Source organism: Trachypithecus francoisi, unplaced genomic scaffold, assembly GCF_009764315.1.
Source record: "Trachypithecus francoisi isolate TF-2019V2 unplaced genomic scaffold, Tfra_2.0 Lachesis_group14, whole genome shotgun sequence".
Classification (NCBI taxonomy): Eukaryota; Metazoa; Chordata; class Mammalia; order Primates; family Cercopithecidae; genus Trachypithecus; species Trachypithecus francoisi.
In genome coordinates, this window is record NW_022681459.1 from 39561891 (window position 1) to 39579434 (window position 17544).

At 58.4% G+C, this 17544-nt stretch overlaps 1 protein-coding gene across 2 annotated transcripts in view; it reads left to right on the forward strand.

Moving 5' to 3' along the window:
- HIC2 (HIC ZBTB transcriptional repressor 2) overlaps positions 1 to 17217 on the forward strand; it is a 36693-nt gene extending 19476 nt beyond the window's left edge. For both annotated transcript variants that reach the window (XM_033234051.1, XM_033234052.1), the window contains exons 2-3: positions 8465 to 8562; positions 10714 to 17217. In XM_033234051.1, the coding sequence (XP_033089942.1) occupies positions 8537 to 8562; positions 10714 to 12535 (1848 nt within the window). In that variant the 5' untranslated portion in view covers positions 8465 to 8536 and the 3' untranslated portion in view covers positions 12536 to 17217. The remainder of the gene's footprint in view (positions 1 to 8464; positions 8563 to 10713) is intronic.
- The last annotated feature ends 327 nt before the right edge of the window (positions 17218 to 17544 follow it).

The following is a 17544-nucleotide window of genomic DNA, read 5'->3' on the forward strand; positions in this document are numbered from 1 at the left end:
AAACAAAAGAAGGAAAAAAAGCTTCTAGCCCTTTTCAGACTTGACTGTGTGTTTGAGCCCCCAGGGTTCTGGTGGTTAGAGCTGGATGGAGCCTGAGCATCTGCATTTCTAACAAGATCCCTGGTGGTGCTGCTGCTGTTTCTTGGGTCATGGCCAATGAGCAAGAAGAGCAGGGAAGCGGGCTGGAGAGGACTGCAGAAACCAGCACAGGGCCCATTTTGCCTCTTGACATACGTGGCTGCCAGATTCCTGCCTTTTCCTCACCTACTAGGAATAGCAGCTGCACATCCTCTAGTGGTCTTGCATGGGCTCCTGCTCTGTGGCTGCCAGCGAGCCTTTTACCCCCACACTCAGGTCCCTCTTGGGAGGCAGGGTGGTGTTGGGATGGAGTTTGGAGGTGAGCACAGCATTCGTAGTAACTATCACAATCTTAAATTGTTATTCTGCTTCTTTTTTTGTGAGACAGAGTCTGACTCTGTCACCCAGGCACTCTGTCTGATCGCACCCAGTGGTGCGATCTCGGCTCACTACAAGCTCCGCCTCCCAGATTCAAGCAATTCTCCTGCCTCAGCCTCTGGGATTTTTTGTATTTTTAGTAGAGATGGGGTTTCACAGTGTTAGCCAGGATGGTCTTGATCTCCTGACCTCATGATCTGCCCGCCTCAGCCTCCCAAAGTGCTGGGATTACAGACCGTGCCTGGCCGTTATTCTGCTTCTTTTTTTTTTTTTTTTTGAGACGGAGTCTTGCTCTGTCGCCCAGGTTGGAGTGCAGTGGCGGGATCTCAGCTCACTGCAAGCTCCGCCTCCCGGGTTTATGCCATTCTCCTGCCTCAGCCTCCTGAGTAGCTGGGACTACAGGCACCTGCCACCTCACCCGGCTAGTTTTTTTGTACTTTTTTTAGTAGAGACAGGGTTTCACCGTTGTAGCCAGGATGGTCTCAATCTCCTGACTTCGTGATCCGCCTGTCTCGGCCTCCCAAAGAGCTGGGATTACAGGCTTGAGCCACCACGCCTGGCCTTTTCTGCTTCTTAAAACAGTGTTCCCCTGCCTCTCTCCAATATCCTGTCTTAGAACTCTCAGCCAGATGGTGCCAGGGCCCCAGGCCCTCCTTGGTGCCAGCCCTAGCAGGGGAAATCAGCTGCAGGTCTCCAAGGTCTTCCTGGCCTCACTCCTTGCTGGCTCCAAACCAAGTGATGAGGAGAACGAGGGGATTGAGGCTGTAGCTTCTGGGGAAGCACAGTTTGGCGGCATCTTCGGTCCAGCTCTCCTCTCAGCAGCCCATTCCAGCCTTTTCCTTGTGCTGGAGTATTGCCTGTGCTTCCTCACCTCTCAGAAGGGATAATACACATGGGCGGGTGACTCGGACCATGCAGGGCTCGGCCCTGCTGTGGGTAGCACGAGGTCGTCAGTAGGACCCATGGGCATTTCAGAACAGGCTTGGGAAAGTCACTGGGCTGGGGTGGATGCTACCTCTAGGCCACAGGGCTGGCCTGAGGAGCAGAGGAGGAGGAGGCCAGCCTCAGGTCCCAATCGCTGCATCACCAACGTGTTGAGTGGAACCCGAGTGTTTATTTTGTAGAAGCTGCGTTGGAGAGAGCTGAGCTCCTGGCATTTGTGGAGCCTGTTGCTTTCCAGGAGGATGGTCTGGGAGAAGAGCCAGGAGCTGCTGGCCAGCATCCAGGTCTGGGCTGGATTGCATGGCTGGGCTTGCCCAGAGCAGTGAGCCCCACCCACCACCAGCCCATGCCTAGAGGGACAGGGAAGGAGGTCATGGAGGGTGGGGGTGTTCCCAGAGGAGCAGCAAGCTCCACCTGGGCCTCCAAAGCAGGCTGTATGATGGGGGCCCCACCTTGTCACTTCTGATGAAGGAGCTGGGTAGACCCCATGCCCTCACAATGAGTTTGGGAGAATGCACCCAGGTGAGGCCCTGCTGTGGATAGGTGGGTGGTGCTGGGGGCTGGGGGAGTGAGGGTGAAGGTGCAGACTGAGTCCCTCCTCCTGGCACAGCAGTGCATGGAGGGCAGTGCCTCCTGTGACTCCCCTAAGCAGCTTGGCAGTTGGAAACCCTGTGTGAGTGGCATCCCTGGCCCTGCCTGCATTAAGGTGGGGTCATCAGACTACAGCTCTGGAGTCAGGCTTTGAGTCCTCACTCTGCTACCTACATGCTCTTGTGACCCTGGGCAAGTTGCTTAACCCCCAAGAACCTTTAATTTCTTATCTGAAACTGCAGAGGTGACGCCCCACTCAATGGGCCTGTGGGAAGATTGAGGAGATCAGACCTGCCCACACACGGGCTACCATCTCATACAGGGCTGTGGCGGTGGGTGAGGTGCAGCCTTGGCCCCATGGAGCTATCTCTTGTCTACCAAGTCTTTCTCAGGGAGGACTCCAGGCCATGGGGATAGGATGAACAAAGTCCTGGGCTTGTGACTGTGCAGGGTTGGTTGGTGTGTCCAGGGGCTGGGCCTTGGGGCGCTTCTGGATCCTGGCTGCCTCCTGCCTGGCTGCCTTGTGCCCTCCAGACAGTCTCTCCCATGGCTTAGGGGCCCCTGGGAAGAGGCTGAGCTCACACAGGGCCACCCGTTGCAGCTGCATCTGTCGCGGCCACACCTGAAGTATGAGGTGACTATAGTTGGGGGTTGGTCTGGGACCAGGGCTGATCTGACCTTAGACTTAAGTTTGGGAGGAGTGGCAGCAAGTCTGGGGCTCTCTCTGATCCTGGTCAGATGTACTTAGACCTCTGGGATGTGGAAGTTGCCTGATGGCCCTGCCCTGCCCAGCATGGCTTCTCAGCCTGGTGGCCCTGCCCTGCCCTGCTCAGCATGGCTTCTCAGCCTGGTGGCCCTGCCTTGCCCAGCATGGCTTCTCAGCCTGGCATGCTTGTCCCTCCCACCTGACAGTGGAGCTTGGGCGGGCCGTGGGCGGCCCTGCTCACTCTCAGCTGTCTTGGCGTCAGCTGGAGGGTTCCCATTTCACTGTTACCTTTGTTTAGGCTGGGAGGTGGTTAAGGTGCTGCTTCTTGGGGGGGTGGGTTGGGGGGAGCTTCTCCTCAGTCCTCCAGCATAGCTCCAGGCCTCATACAGGAAGCCCCTTTCTGGGAAAGTAAGGGGTGGCTTCCGGGGAGGAAGGTGGATGAGAAGGATCCTAGGAGGGCTAGGTGGGGTGGCCTGCTTGGGGCGGCGCCCTTTCCTAGTCTTCACCCTTCTCCCCAGGCCTCCCTCCTGGTTGGATGTGAGCCAGAAGTTTCAGTCTGGGTGCCTGTGGTGGCCTCCAGGAAGGCACGTTCTGCCTGTAAGAGCCAGACACTGAAGGCAGGGGTATCATGTAGCTGAGACCACACCCTGAGTTTGACCCCCACCTGTGGGCCTGAAGGTGGGCGTGAGATGTGTTCCTGTCTCCCAGAGGCAGGGCCTCCAGAAGGAGCCATGTGGGGGCCCAGCACCTGGAGCGATTCTGAATGCCTGACTTCTTGGAGGGCAAGGCTCTAGGCAAGGTGGGTGTCCAGGCTGGGTTGGGGCAGTGCCTCTCAGATTGGGGGCTGGAGTTCTCTGCTTTCTGCGTCCGCAGGGATCACTTTTATCTGAAAACCTCCTCTCTTCTGGCTTTTGAAAGATGCTGACCAGAGCACACTCTCCTGCCTTTTGCTGGGTGCTTAGAAAAAAGGCCTTGGCCGGGCACAGTGGCTCAAGCCTGTAATCCTAGCACTTTGGGAGGCCGAGATGGGCGGATCACGAGGTCAGGAGATCGAGACCATCCTGGCTAACACGGTGAAATCCCGTCTCTACTAAAAACTACAAAAAACTAGCCGGGCGACGTGGCGGCGCCTGTAGTCCCAGCTACCCGGGAGGCGGAGCTTGCAGTGAGCTGAGATCCGGCCACAGCACTCCAGCCTGGGAGACAGAACGAGACTCTGTCTCAAAAAAAAAAAAAGAAGAGCCTCCCCATGGGCCCCTGTAGCCACGTGGACTGACCAGAGGCTCCACAGTCAGGCAGGTGCGACCTGACCTCGCATAGGATCATGGACTAGTGGGTCCCCCAATGGGGGGCTGCTTCGAGTGTCAGGAGGCAGTGAGGGGTGCACAGTGCCCTGCCCTCTGCCATCCCCATTGGCTATTTGGCTGGTCTGCATTTGGGGAGCGAGTAAAGGGATCCAGAGTGCAGGGTGGTCTTGGCCTGGGGCTTTTGACTGCCTTCTGGAGATGCACTGAGGGCCACCCAGCTGGGGAGCAGCTGGGAGGGACAGGAATCTGTTCCCACTGTGGCATCTTTGCCCTTCCAAGCTGTTTCCCCGTCGCCCTTGGTCTCTGTGCCAGTTGAAAAATTGAGGAGAACTAATCCCCTGGGTGGTCTGGAAATCATTAGTGGGAAGAGGGTGTCCTGTGCCCAGGGCTGCAGATGACATGTCCCTCCACACTTTCAGCCCCAGGTTTTCCTACCTTGTGGGGAGGTGAGAGGTCAGGGTGAGTGCTGGGTTTGAGGCTCAGCTGTGCTGTGTGAAGATGAGAGGGGCCCACCTCATCACATGGACAGAACCCACAGGCTCCTGGGTGGCCCTGAGGGTCCAGTGACACAGCACATGGTAGGGCATGCAGCAGTGCCCAGTAAAGGTTAGCTGGTGGTGTTTCCAGGAGGGAACAGGGTATCGTGCTGAGCTTCTGAGATGGGAATGTCCTGTGAAAGCCTCTGTCTGGAGGTTTCATTGGAAGTACAGTTAAATGCAATTAAGTGCCTAAAATTGTATTTTCGTTTACCTTAACCCAGACTCCCAGCAAGATAGAGAGCTGCCCTCACCCCAAAGAGTTCCTCATGCCCCATCCTGGATAGTCCTGTCAGGGCCAGGCAGTGGGCATTTGTCCCTCGCCCCATCCTGGACAGTCCTCACCTGTCCCTCACAGCCTGTTCTGCTGTGGTTCTTACCCTCAGTCCGTTTTGCCTATTCTAGAACTTAATAGGCAACCGGGCGCGGTGGCTCAAGCCTGTAATCCCAGCACTTTGGGAGGCCGAGACGGGCGGATCACGAGGTCAGGAGATCAAGACCATCCTGGCTAACACGGTGAAACCCCATCTCTACTAAAAAATACAAAAAACTAGCCAGGCGAGGTGGCGGGCGCCTGTAGTCCCAGCTAATGTAGTCCCAGCTACTCGTGAGGCTGAGGCAGGAGAATGGTGTAAACCCGGAAGGCGGAGCTTGCAGTGAGCTGAGATCTGGCCACTGCACTCCAGCCTGGGCGACAGAGCGAGACTCCGTCTCAAAAAAAAAAAAAAGAACTTAATGTAAATGGAGTCATGCAGTCTGTACTCGCGCAAAAGGCTTCTTGCACTCAGTGCCATGACTGTGAGGTTCATCCATGTCTCTGCATCATTTCTGCCCTTTGTGTTTTTGGCCGAGCGCGGTGGCTCACACCTGTAATCCCAACACTTTGGGAGGCTGAGGTGGACTGATAATGAGGTCAGAAGATCGAGACCATCCTGACTAACACGGGGAAACCTCGTCTCTACTAAAAATACAAAAAATTAGCCGGGCATGGTGGCAGGCGCCTGTAGTCCCAGCTACTTGGGAGAATGGCATGAACCCGGAAGGCGGAGCTTGCAGTGAGCCAACATCACGCCACTGCACTCCAGCCTGGGGGACAGAACGAGACTCCACCTCAAAAAAAAAAAGTAATACTTTTTTTAAATGTTGAGTGTTACAGAGATGAATATAACATGCAGATACTGTGGTTTTTCTATAATCCCAATCCCAGAGATAATCTTATTTAGCAGTTGGGTATGTGTGTCCCCAAGGTTTTTATTGCCACAGAATGGACTTGCTGGGCCCGGTGGGCTCTGACTGGGCCTTGGGCTGCCTTACTGTAAGTTCCTTGAGGGTGGGCAGAGCGGGGTGGGGCTGCTGTGGCTGGTCCAGCTCTGCAGGGCTTGGGCATGTGCCACCGGTGGCTTGAGAGGCTGGAGTGTCTCAGTGCTGTTCCAGCCCCCTAGCACCTGCCTGGGCCCTGGGCCTGCCCTCAGTGTTCGGGGACATGGCTTTCTGGCTTTTTAGTGGCAGGGACTGGGAGGGGAAGGAAAGGAGAGCCGTTGCGTGTTGACAGTTCCATAAACAGGGCTGTGCGTCTGCTCTAACAGAAAGCCTGGGAAGGTAACCCCGAGGCTTTGTGTTCCTTCCTGCAGACCTTCTGGGCTCCCCAGAGAGAACTGGCCCTCCCTCCAGCTGCTGGGGTTCTTGCCCTTCCCAGCTGGGGCCAGTCCATCTACAGGGGAATCCTGAAGCTGAGGGATCCTAACTGGGGAGATAGTTTCTGTGCTACCCTTCTTGCCTCTCCCCTGGACCCCTGAAGGCTCTGTCCCAGGGAGGGGACGGGTCACAGCCTTAGACGAATGCCCAGCTGGCCCCGATAGCCCAGGCCTGCTGCCCCACTGCCCCAGATCCTGGGCGTCCTGGGAGCTAGCGTTCTGGACGGGCAGTAGGCCAGGGCTGGGCGTGCTAGCCTTGGGGCTGATAGGCCTGCTGCCAGGGGCTGCTGGGTGCCAGGCGGCATCCTCATTGCAGCCTGCAGTCAGCTGCTGCCAGGGCTGGGCACCAGCATCCGGGCCAGCGCCCAGAGCTGTGTTTCTAGTTACCTGGCACTCCCCGGGTGGGGTCCTCCAGGGTAGGCGCTTGCTGTTTCATGCCCAGTGGTAAGTGGGTAGGGCATAGCTCTGTGGCTGAGAAGGAAAGAGCAGTGTTTAGTAGGGGTTTTGCAGCAGGATGACGTGTGCCAACCCCCACCCCTCCATGGGGTGAGGCTGCATTGCTGCTTGCAGACACAGTGGTGGCCTAGACGTGGCCCATACTCAGCTCAGCTGGTGTAGATGGCAGGCATGGTGGCATTGTGCTTGCTGTGAACTTTCTGCAGGTGGCTCTGACACCCCTGCCTCAAGTGGAAGGCGCAGGGAGGAGCCCTGCCCTATTCTGTGTCACAGCTGACCCAGCCTGGGGCCATCCTTCCTTGGTGGAGAGACCTAGCCCTAGCCTGGGCTTGTGAAGTGCCTGTCAGGGCCAGGCAGTGGGCACTGATGGAGGGTGTTCCCACCCCCATGGCACTCAGGTGCCCCCCAGTCCTATTCTGCCACCCACTCCCTGCACGGCATCCAGTAGCTGGCCTGGCCTCTGGCAAGGTCAGGTGACCCCTGGTTGTGGAGTTTGGCAGACGCTCTGCCCAGCAGGGCTCTGGTTTACTGGGTCCTGAGGGGCAGTGGTTGGGGAGCAGGTGAAGTGGCACAGGGCTGGATGATGGTGTCCGATTGTCTCCAGTGTGCCACCAACACCCTCTATCCAGTTTTTCGACTGCTCCCGCCAGTGTTTCAGTGGCCCCTGCCTGACTGGCCTCAGCCCAGCGTTAGCCCACCAGGCCCAACCCTTGCTAACTATCGACGCCCTTGGGCTTCCTGCCAACAGAGCTGGTTCTGCTGCCCTCTGGGCCTTTGGTGGGGTCCTGGACCAGCCATGCACCCCTCCCTTCACACCCCCTACCCAGAGGGGAGCTGCACTAGGGGCTGGAGAGACAGCTGGCCGGCTTCAGCCTAGGCCTCCCAACCCTGGGCCGGCACCCCGGGTCTGGTCACATTCCTGAGGGACCTGCTGAGCCTCCCTGGCCCTGGGGGTGGAGTGGAGGAAGGGGAAACAGAGTGGGGGAAGGGGAAACGGAGTGGTGGAAGGGGAAACGGAGCCACTGCACGCCCCCTCCCTGACCCTGGCTCTGTTCCATGGGGGCCCAGGCTGGCAGGTGTGGGGTGCAAGGACCCACCACCTCAGGATCCCCCCTCCCTCAGGACCCAGAGCTCTGGGGGTGGGAGGGAGCCCACCCTTTCCTGGTGGCAGCTGCCCAAGGCTTTGGTGGGCCGGTATTGAAAGCCCAGGCCTGCAGCTTGGGCGAGCCCTTAGGCAGCGAAACCTCTGGACAGGGAAGGCCATGTGGTCTGGCTAGGGGGTTGGGCCCTCTGGGCAGGGAGAGGGTAAGAGTAGATCAGGAAGGGAAGGAACAGGGGAGCCAGAAGCGGTTGAGACTGGTTCTTATAAATAGCCCTTGCACAAGTGGCTCCAATTTTGACCTTTTGTTATGTAAATGTGACCAGCCTGGGAAGGGCCCTGCCCAGGCCTCCTGCCACCACACCTGCAGGCCAGGAATTGTGTGTCTGCCACCAGCGCCCCCTGGCCTAGGTGACCCCTGGGTGTCCATAATCTCCTGTGTGTGTTAGAGCGGGAGGTATCGCACCCTTTGAACTCCCTAGACGTGTTCTCTGGTCCTTACTTTTCCTGGTTGTCGGAAGGGACAACTGTGGCACTGTGGCTCTGTGGCCACAGTCTCCTGCTGGGCTGCCCCTGGTGCCCCAGCCAGAGACCCCCGGGTGCTTCCCTTCATTGCCCTTCCCTCTCTTCTTCGCTGATGGCTGTTTGGGTGACTGTGTTCGTCTTCTCTTCCCCAGGTGACCAGGCATTGATGCGCCCCCAGGAAGGCCACGCGCTCAGGAGGCCCCCCCCCGCTGGCTGCTGCTCACATGGTGTCTGGGCCCTTGGCATTCCGGTGAGGCGCAGGGGAGGGAGGACCGCCGCTGGCCCCTTTCCCCAGAGCTTTCTGGGTGGCGCACAGCCCCACAGCTCGGCGTCTATCTCTGTCTAACCCGTGGTCCTTTGTGTGCACACAGCACTGGGCAGTGTGGAGGGAGCCTGGGGGCCACTGCCCTCTGCCAGCCCCCTTGCCAGTCTCAGGGTACCAGGTGTCTGGGTGCTGGCAGAGCTGGCACTGATGTTTTCTGAGAGCTAAGCGGTTACTGGGGCCCAGTGTGGAAGCCACACTTTGGGGGCTCTTTGTCCCTGCCTGGTGGGTTGAGGGGCCAGGGAGCAGAGGAGGATTGGTTCATGAAGTCTTCAGCCCATGAGCACCCTTCTGAGCTGCTGTGGGCTGGGCTGCTAGGCAGAGAGCCCCTGCAGGTGCTTGCTGCCTCTTGCTGTTAGGCTCTGTGTGCCAGTGGTGTTCCCGGCTGTGTTGCACCCTTGCGTGTTCACATTGAGCTCCAGCACCTTCAGGGGCCTGTGAATGTTAGGGTTTTCCTTTGTCTTTGCAAACAAGGGCAGGCATGGGGCTGGGGAGAGTTTCTGTCATGGGAAGGTTGGGTAGAGTGGGACCCTTTCCAAGGCTCTGCTCTGAGAGGCAGGGTTGGACACTCTGGGAGGGGCAGTAGATCCCAGAGGGCAGCGGCTCAGAGTAGTTCAGCTGCTGAGAGTCTGGACCCCGAACTGTGAGGCTCAGAGCTGCCTGTGGGCCCCGCTGCTCAGTTGTCCAGCAGCCGTCAGTCAGTGAGGAAAGTTCCTGTCTCCACTGGCCCCCTGCCCTGTGGAAGCTTGTGAGCCTGTCCGGGGCACAGGTGGCCACCTGTACGCTGGCATGCCTTCCCCAGAACCCTCTTGCTGAGCCATTCTCTGAGGGGCTGTGGTAGGGGTGAGAGGATGGAGCTCGGGGTACTGTGTTTTGCACTGGGGAGTTGGGCTTAGGGCTGAGGATGGCTTTGAGTCATTCAAAACATTCCAGAGTTATTCTGTACACCGCCGGCCACAGTCCTTGCCTTTTCCCTCAGAGCAGCATTTCTCTCTTCCCCCCCGGGGTCCATCTGGTGCCCACTGTGCATCTGTTTGTCCTGCCCTTGCATTCCCACTGTGGCGTGCCTGGTCCATAGCAGAGGAAGCTGCTCAGTGGGGATGGGAAGCATGGTGAGGAGCACCCGCTCTCGGAACCCCATGGCTTGCTGCCGCACAAGCAGAAATACACCTGGGCTGGCAGGGTTCCTGCAGAGACCAGTGGCGCCGGTGTGTTTCTTGCTTACTGAACTCGGTTAGTGCCTGTGCCAGTCTGTGTGGCGGAGGCCAGCTGGCCAACTTTCCTAGGCCCAGATGGCGCTGGCCTTCCTAGAGAGGATGGAGCGTTCAGGTGGTGCCAGGTGTTTGGCCCAGACTGCCTTTCTTGCTTGGTACCTGGAAGCCCAGGCTGGGGCAGCACTTGGCACCCGCCCAGAGTGCAAGGTGGCCCAGGGCCTTGGGGAGAGGCGGGGCTGCAGGCTGACTGCAGCATCTGGGAGGCAGCCACATGACTTCTAGCAAAGCCTGGTCAGCCTCTCAGGTGGCTTGGGAGGCATACCAACAGAGCCAAGGCTGCACACCAGAGGCTGCTGGCAGTTTGATTTGGGCCCTGCTGTATTTCAAAGGGAACATTTAGTTTTGGGGGATTTTTGCCAGCTTTCAAGGCAAGCTCCTCTCAGGGAGGCCTCTGCTTTCCTAAGTTTAAAGCCATCTGCTGGTCATTGGGGCCCTTCTGATGCCTGAGGGTGTGTCATCGACTTCATTTAGTGTAGAGACAGTAGGCCAGGGTGTGAAACCAAATGCAAATCCCTGTTTCTCCATTTGTCACCTCATCACCCTCCACCTCCATTTTCTCATTAGTGCAAATGGAGCAGGGGCCTCTGTCCCTTCTCAGTTTGAGTCCTCAGTGAGGGGACACACATACTACGCCTGCATGCAGTAGGCACTGTGGGCTTATGTGCCGTGTACTGTGCCCCAGGGGCTGCTGCCCTGTGTGGGGTCAGTTCTGAGGCATTTTGCCTTGTCGAGCCCCACCCTGCCCCAGAGCCCTGGTCGGAGTGTCCCAGTCATCTGACGCCTGCATGCCTGTTCTTGCCCACAGGTGGTGCGCGTGGGCAGGGCGCGGGGACATGGGGCCCGACATGGAGCTGCCCAGCCACTCGAAGCAGCTCCTGCTGCAGCTGAACCAGCAGAGGACCAAGGGCTTCCTGTGTGACGTCATCATCATGGTGGAGAACTCCATCTTCCGGGCCCACAAGAACGTCCTGGCCGCCAGCAGCATCTACTTCAAGTCCCTGGTCCTGCATGACAACCTCATCAACCTGGACACAGACATGGTCAGCTCCACGGTGTTCCAGCAGATCTTGGACTTCATCTACACAGGCAAGCTGCTGCCCAGCGACCAGCCAGCCGAGCCCAACTTCAGCACCCTCCTCACTGCCGCCAGCTACCTCCAGCTGCCCGAGTTGGCAGCCCTCTGCCGCCGCAAACTCAAGCGAGCCGGCAAGCCCTTTGGCTCTGGGCGGGCGGGGGCTGCCGGCATGGGGCGACCCCCCCGCAGCCAGCGGCTGTCCACGGCCTCCGTCATCCAGGCTCGGTATCACGGGCTCGTGGATGGGCGCAAGGGGGCCCATGCCCCCCAGGAGCTCCCGCAAGCCAAAGGCTCAGACGATGAGCTCTTTCTTGGTGGCTCTAACCAGGATAGTGTGCAAGGTCTGGGCCGGGCCGTCTGCCCAGCTGGCGGGGAGGCGGGCCTGGGGGGCTGCAGCAGCAGCACCAACGGGAGCAATGGGGGCTGTGAGCAGGAGCTGGGCTTGGACCTGTCCAAGAAAAGCCCACCCTTGCCTCCTGCCACCCCAGGTCCCCACCTCACTCCCGATGACCCAGCCCAACTGAGCGACAGCCAACATGGCTCGCCCCCTGCGGCCTCTGCCCCTCCCGTTGCCAACAGTGCCTCTTATTCTGAGCTGGGGGGCACCCCCGATGAGCCCATGGATCTGGAGGGGGCTGAGGACAACCACCTGAGCCTGCTGGAGGCGCCTGGCGGGCAGCCTCGGAAGAGCCTCCGGCACTCCACTCGGAAGAAGGAGTGGGGCAAGAAGGAGCCTGTGGCTGGCTCCCCCTTTGAGCGGAGAGAAGCGGGGCCCAAGGGTCCCTGCCCGGGAGAGGAGGGTGAGGGGGTCGGGGACAGGGTTCCCAATGGTATCCTGGCTGGTGGGGCTGGCCCTAGCGGGCCCTATGGGGAGCCCCCTTACCCCTGCAAGGAGGAGGAGGAAAACGGCAAGGATGCAAGTGAAGATAGTGCGCAGAGCGGGAGCGAGGGGGGCAGCGGCCACGCCAGCGCCCACTACATGTACCGGCAGGAGGGCTACGAGACGGTGTCCTATGGAGACAACTTGTACGTGTGCATCCCCTGTGCCAAGGGCTTCCCCAGCTCCGAGCAGCTCAACGCGCATGTGGAGACTCACACGGAGGAAGAGCTGTTCATCAAGGAAGAGGGGGCCTACGAGACAGGCAGTGGGGGTGCTGAGGAGGAGGCCGAGGACCTGTCAGCGCCCAGCGCGGCCTACGCGGCTGAGCCCCGGCCCTTCAAGTGTTCGGTCTGCGAGAAGACCTACAAGGACCCAGCCACGCTGCGGCAGCACGAGAAGACACACTGGCTGACGCGGCCCTTCCCCTGCAACATCTGTGGCAAGATGTTCACGCAGCGCGGCACCATGACGCGCCACATGCGGAGCCACCTAGGCCTGAAGCCCTTCGCCTGCGATGAGTGTGGCATGCGCTTCACCCGCCAGTACCGCCTCACTGAGCACATGCGTGTGCACTCGGGCGAGAAGCCTTACGAGTGCCAGCTGTGCGGGGGCAAGTTCACCCAGCAGCGCAACCTCATCAGCCACCTGCGCATGCACACTTCCCCCTCCTAGAAGCCAAAGACCCGCGGGCGCCCTCTGCCACCTTGCTCCCCGGGAACCCATGGAAGGAGAAGCGAGGTGATGCAGTGGCAGGGGCGAGACCCTGGGTCCAGTGGAGGCTCCGGGTGGCCCCTCTGGCCCCCACTGCCCACACCCAGAGCTTTAATCGACAGTCTGTACCAAGCAGAGCCGAGAGGAGGGAAGCCAGGGGTCCCAGCCCGTCTACCTCCCCATCCCACCCAGGCCCCCAGCTCCCCGCAGGGGCCACCCCAGGGCCTGTGGGCTGGGTCACGTGGGTCTCGCTGGGACCTGGTCCCTTTGCTGCAGGCTGCTTGGAGAAAGAGGGCAGTGGGACGCTGGCCACAGCCAGGGTGGTGTCAGGAGCAGGCCCCACCCCGCTAGCCGTATCTGTGTGTGTGCACGTGTGCTTGTGTCTGTGCGGGCACGTGCGGCCCTGGTTCTGCAGGGAACAGGTGCTGGGGGTGCAGATCCCTCCCTCCTTGAGCCAGGGTGGCACTGCTTACTGGCGCTGGGACAGTCAGGGTGACCCCATCGCCTACCTCTCTACAACTAAAGAGCCCTCTGGGCCTGTGTTGCTGTTATTCCTACTGATCTGCTCCTCTATTTTTCTTTTTGATTTTTGTTCTTTAAACCAAAACAAACAATAGCTTATTTTCTTCCCGCCCCCTCCAGGGCTGAGCCTGGGTCTGAAGACTGAATGTAACAGGGGCCGCTGGCCCTCCTGCGCGTCCCCCGGCTCTGGCGCTGCAGGGGTGCTGGTGCGCCACCTCTCCAGGCCCCAGAAGCCCTTCTTGCCCAAAGGCTTCCCTGGTCCCTGAGCCCTGCCTCGGCTGCCTCAGGAGAGAGTGCTTTTCCTGTAGTTTCCAAGAAATATTCTTTGTTTAGAGGTACTTGTTTTTTATTAAGAGAAAAACCAGTGTAACGTTTATGTGACTGTTTGAACTGGAAGGTCTGGGGTTCCGGGGGGTGGGGGGAGGCTGGACTCGATGCCGGGGCCGTCGGTACTCTTGTTTTCATTTTTGTGTGTGTGCGTGTGTGTGTGTGTCTGTGGTGTGTGCCGTACGCATGGGCAGACGTTTCGCTTTCCCTGCTTCCTCACTGAACAAGGTGGAGACTTCTGACCTTTTGCTACCTCTTGAATTCGTGACAACAATATGTTGGTGACTGGCAGTGGAAGCCCTTGACAAGCACCCAGGAAGTCGTGTGCAGGAGCCAGCAGGGTGCCGAGTGGCCCAGTGCCTGCAGCTCACCTGTGTGTTTTCCCTTTGAGCCTTGGGCCACATCCACCCCGAGGGGACCCTGGCAACCCGGGCACACGAACCTCTGTTTGTGGCATAGGTGGGGGGTGTGAGGCCCCAGCCTGGAGCCAGGTACTGGGTGCTGACGGGAGCCATGAGGAGGGTGGCAGTTCTTTGCGGCTCCCGGCCAGGGTGAGGCAGAAGTGAGCCCTCATCCTGGCACTCCCACCCTCCATTCCTGCAAGAGTTTGAGCTTGAGAGAGCTGACCACAGGGCCCTCCGGGGAACAGGGATTGCAATTCCCTGAGCAGTCCTGGCCCCTGGCCACCGTCTAGGGGCCAACCTCTCGCCCCTCATCTTGGGCTTCCTCAGCCAGCCTCAGATACTTCCATGGTCCCCGAAGTGGGCTCTCAAGGCCAGACCAAGGTTGCTGATCTCAGTCCCACTGTCTTCAGCCAGCTGGAGCTGTGGGGTTGGGCCGGCAGGCTTTATCGTCATCTTGCTTCACCATTTTTTTTTGTTTTCTCTTTTCATTCTATTTTAAGTTTAGACCAAAAAAATACAGAGTCATCCCCTACCCCCACCCCTCTAGAGACCCTCCAGCTAAAAACAGAGACTGAGTTCAGGGACCCAAGTGGGGAGCGGCGTGTTTGGGGTGAGGGAGTCGGGCAGATGAGGCTCCTGGCTGAGCCCTCCCTGTGGTGATCCCAGCCTGAGACAGCCCCTCTTCCCTCCTTGTGGTGGGAAACAGAACTGGGCCCTGGGTCTCAGGTTCCAGCAAGTCAGGCTGGGGACCTGGGGGTAGGAGACCCATGGACTCCACCCTTACTCAGGGGGCCCCCTGCTGTCCTGACCCTACCCCACCCCATCAGCACTTAAGCCACATGACACAAAGTCTGTACCGCACGGGAAATGTGCACACATCTGGCCGTGTGCGTGGCCTCCCGGGCTGTGGGCAGCCGCATCGGTGAGGTGACTTGTGAAAGTAGGTGATTCCATTGCAGAACTTCAGGGACTGGGAGCAGAGGCCCCTCACTCAACGACGTTTGTGCGACATAGTATTGTACCCACCTTAGTATTGTATCGAGCCTTTTCTGTATTTTAATGAGAAAGCAGAACACTAGTTTCCTATTTAAGACTTTAAGGGGTTTTGGGACAGGGCGGGATTAACACAACATTTGGCTTTGTTTTCTTTTTCCTTTGATTTCAACGTTGGGTGTGTGCGAGTGTGTGTGTGTGGAGATGTTAAGAGCCTCACAAGGAAACTGGGTTATTGGAGGCCAAGGCGGCTTACAGTTCTCTGCGTTCGTCACTTAATTCCTGAATGTTTCGGAGAAACAGGAATCAGAAAATAGCAGATATCATGTAGGAAAGAGAGGATAAACAAAGAAAAAAAAAAAAATAAGCTCATACCCAAATTCACAAAGCCTATTTTTTAAACCAAAGCACATTTTGAATGAGTATGGAACCTCCATGGGCTCAGAAAAAAGATACTAATATATTTATCTCATTGTTTACATAAGCTTTTACAGTTTCAGACCTCAGCAGCTGTAAGGCCAGTCCAGGGAACCCTCCCCTGCTGCTGGAAGCCCTTCTGAGTTGGCCCTGGAGTGGTTCACAAGCAGAGAAGGGCAGCCCTGGGACTGGGGAAGGGACTGGAAGCCTCCCTGGAGTCACCTGAACCCTCGTCCCCATTCCCAGGGCCCCTCCAAGCCCAGCTGGCACCAAAGAGCTTGGGCCCGTGCTGACCAACCCCCAAGGCCCTCTGGCCGGACCACGCTGGTCCTGACCAGCTAGCCTACGTGGGGATGGCTGTCAGTTCTGGCCACAGGACCCGAGTCTGGGCTTGGGTCCCCTGCTGCTCTGCCCGTGACCCTCGGGGATGGGTTGATGTGAGGGTCCCACTTAAGCCAAAAAGCCGGGACCTTTGCACGGCTCAGTCGACTCTGGTGGGTCCCCAGGAGTGGGGACCCCTAACCCCACCCCAGACAGCAGAGGGGGCTGACTGGGTCTGGTCCTTACCAACATAGACGGTGCAAACACTCTTAACAGTGTTGTTTTTGTATCAATATGTTTGTGCAGTGATGAATGTATTTATTTCTCAGACTTGGGGCGAGTGAGCGGGTGGCAGGCCGGGCTCTGCCACTGCACGCTCCCGCCGGACCGAGCCCCAGCAAGGGCTCCTCCAGGATTGCAAAAAAAAAAAGGAAGAGAAAAGATGAACCTTTAAGCAAATAAGAATCTCAGAGACTTGCAGCATAGCCATACACCTCAGCCTGTGAAATGAGCAATCCGGACTCTCACCGACTTTCCCCACCTCAGGCAGCCGTGTGTGTTTCCCATTCCTTACCACTCGGGGGCGCCGGGCCGCCTACCCACTCCCCCAACCCGTCAGTATTCACTGGACCTCAGACCCCATGCAGGAGTGCGATCCGGGCTGGGCCACTGGGCAGGCTGACCCCCTGCCCTCCGGCCATCCTGAGTTGGGGTGAGGCCTGGGCAGCTGGAGGGCAGGGCTCAGGGAGCAGGAGGCTGCATCCATCCACCCCCCAGGCGTGGGGGACAAAAGCCAAAGGCGCCAGGCCTTAGAGCAGACAAGGGCTCTCAGCCCTGGCATGCCCCCTAAAGGGACCAAGGTCGTCCTATTTTCCAGTACCCTGTCGGGGCAGATGTTACTGAACCTGTGAATCAAGGTGCCAGGAGTGAGGGGCTGGAGAGGGACCTAACTGGAGCCTCAGTCTGACATTCCACGCCGGGGTGGGGGTGGGCATGAGCAGTGGGAACAGAGGCTGCCCAGGACCCCCTTCCTAGGATGCCCCGGCTTCAGTCACCCCACTTTAACTTTCTACCAGGACCCCCTCCCCTTACCTCACCTTGCTATTTATTGCTGTAATTTATTGACCTCAAAAATGCTGCATAACAGACCTCACTGGGGTAGGGAGGATCCCCAGGGCTCCCACCCTCCACTTGGGGGGCCCCGTGGGGCCAGGTGCTGAGGGGAACCTCTCTACCCCACCCATCACTAGCTTCCCTCTGCCCTCCCCCGCCCGGGGGGGGGCCCAGGTTGGGCACTGGCTCATTTCTCACAAATACCTCGAAGGGGAGGGGGGAGGGATGGGGTTATAGGTGTTTTTGTTTAATTGGAACTGGAAGAGGGATCATATTTTGTTTTATGCCCTTCCCAGAAGCGGGGAGGGACACCGGGATCGCACTCCTGTACTGGCCACCGCCGCTGTCACTCGTCACATTGAGTTCATGTCCCTTGAGAGTTTGTGTAAATTCAGGTCAGAACTGCAGCTACACAGCTGCCCAGTGTCATAGAAAGAAAAGCAATTCACCAACGACTGATCTCTCCATTCAGAAGTGTGCAGTCTTAATGTACAGCGATGAGAAACTGTTATTTTATGATCTTTTCATTAAAAGCTTGATTGAAAACTGGTGTGGGACCTCCATTTTCTGCTTTGGCTGTTCTCTCTAGCAAAGTGACATGGCTTCTAAGTCTTAGGAGGGTGGGGTCTGGGATGGGCATCTGCCTGCCACCATTCAGTGGTGCTTGGTGGTGAGGTGCTTGGTGGTCCTGGGGTTGTGCACTGGGCCAGTGGACTAGCACTTTGGTGTCAGTATGCTCTTGGGCAGTGTTGGCCTGAGTTAGCTGAGGCTGTCTGGGAAGCAGCGATGTGTGCACAGTTACAGCAGCATGGACCTGGTGACTGGGAAGAGGAGGATGGCTGTCCAGTGCCTGGGACCCCTCATTGGAGCGGC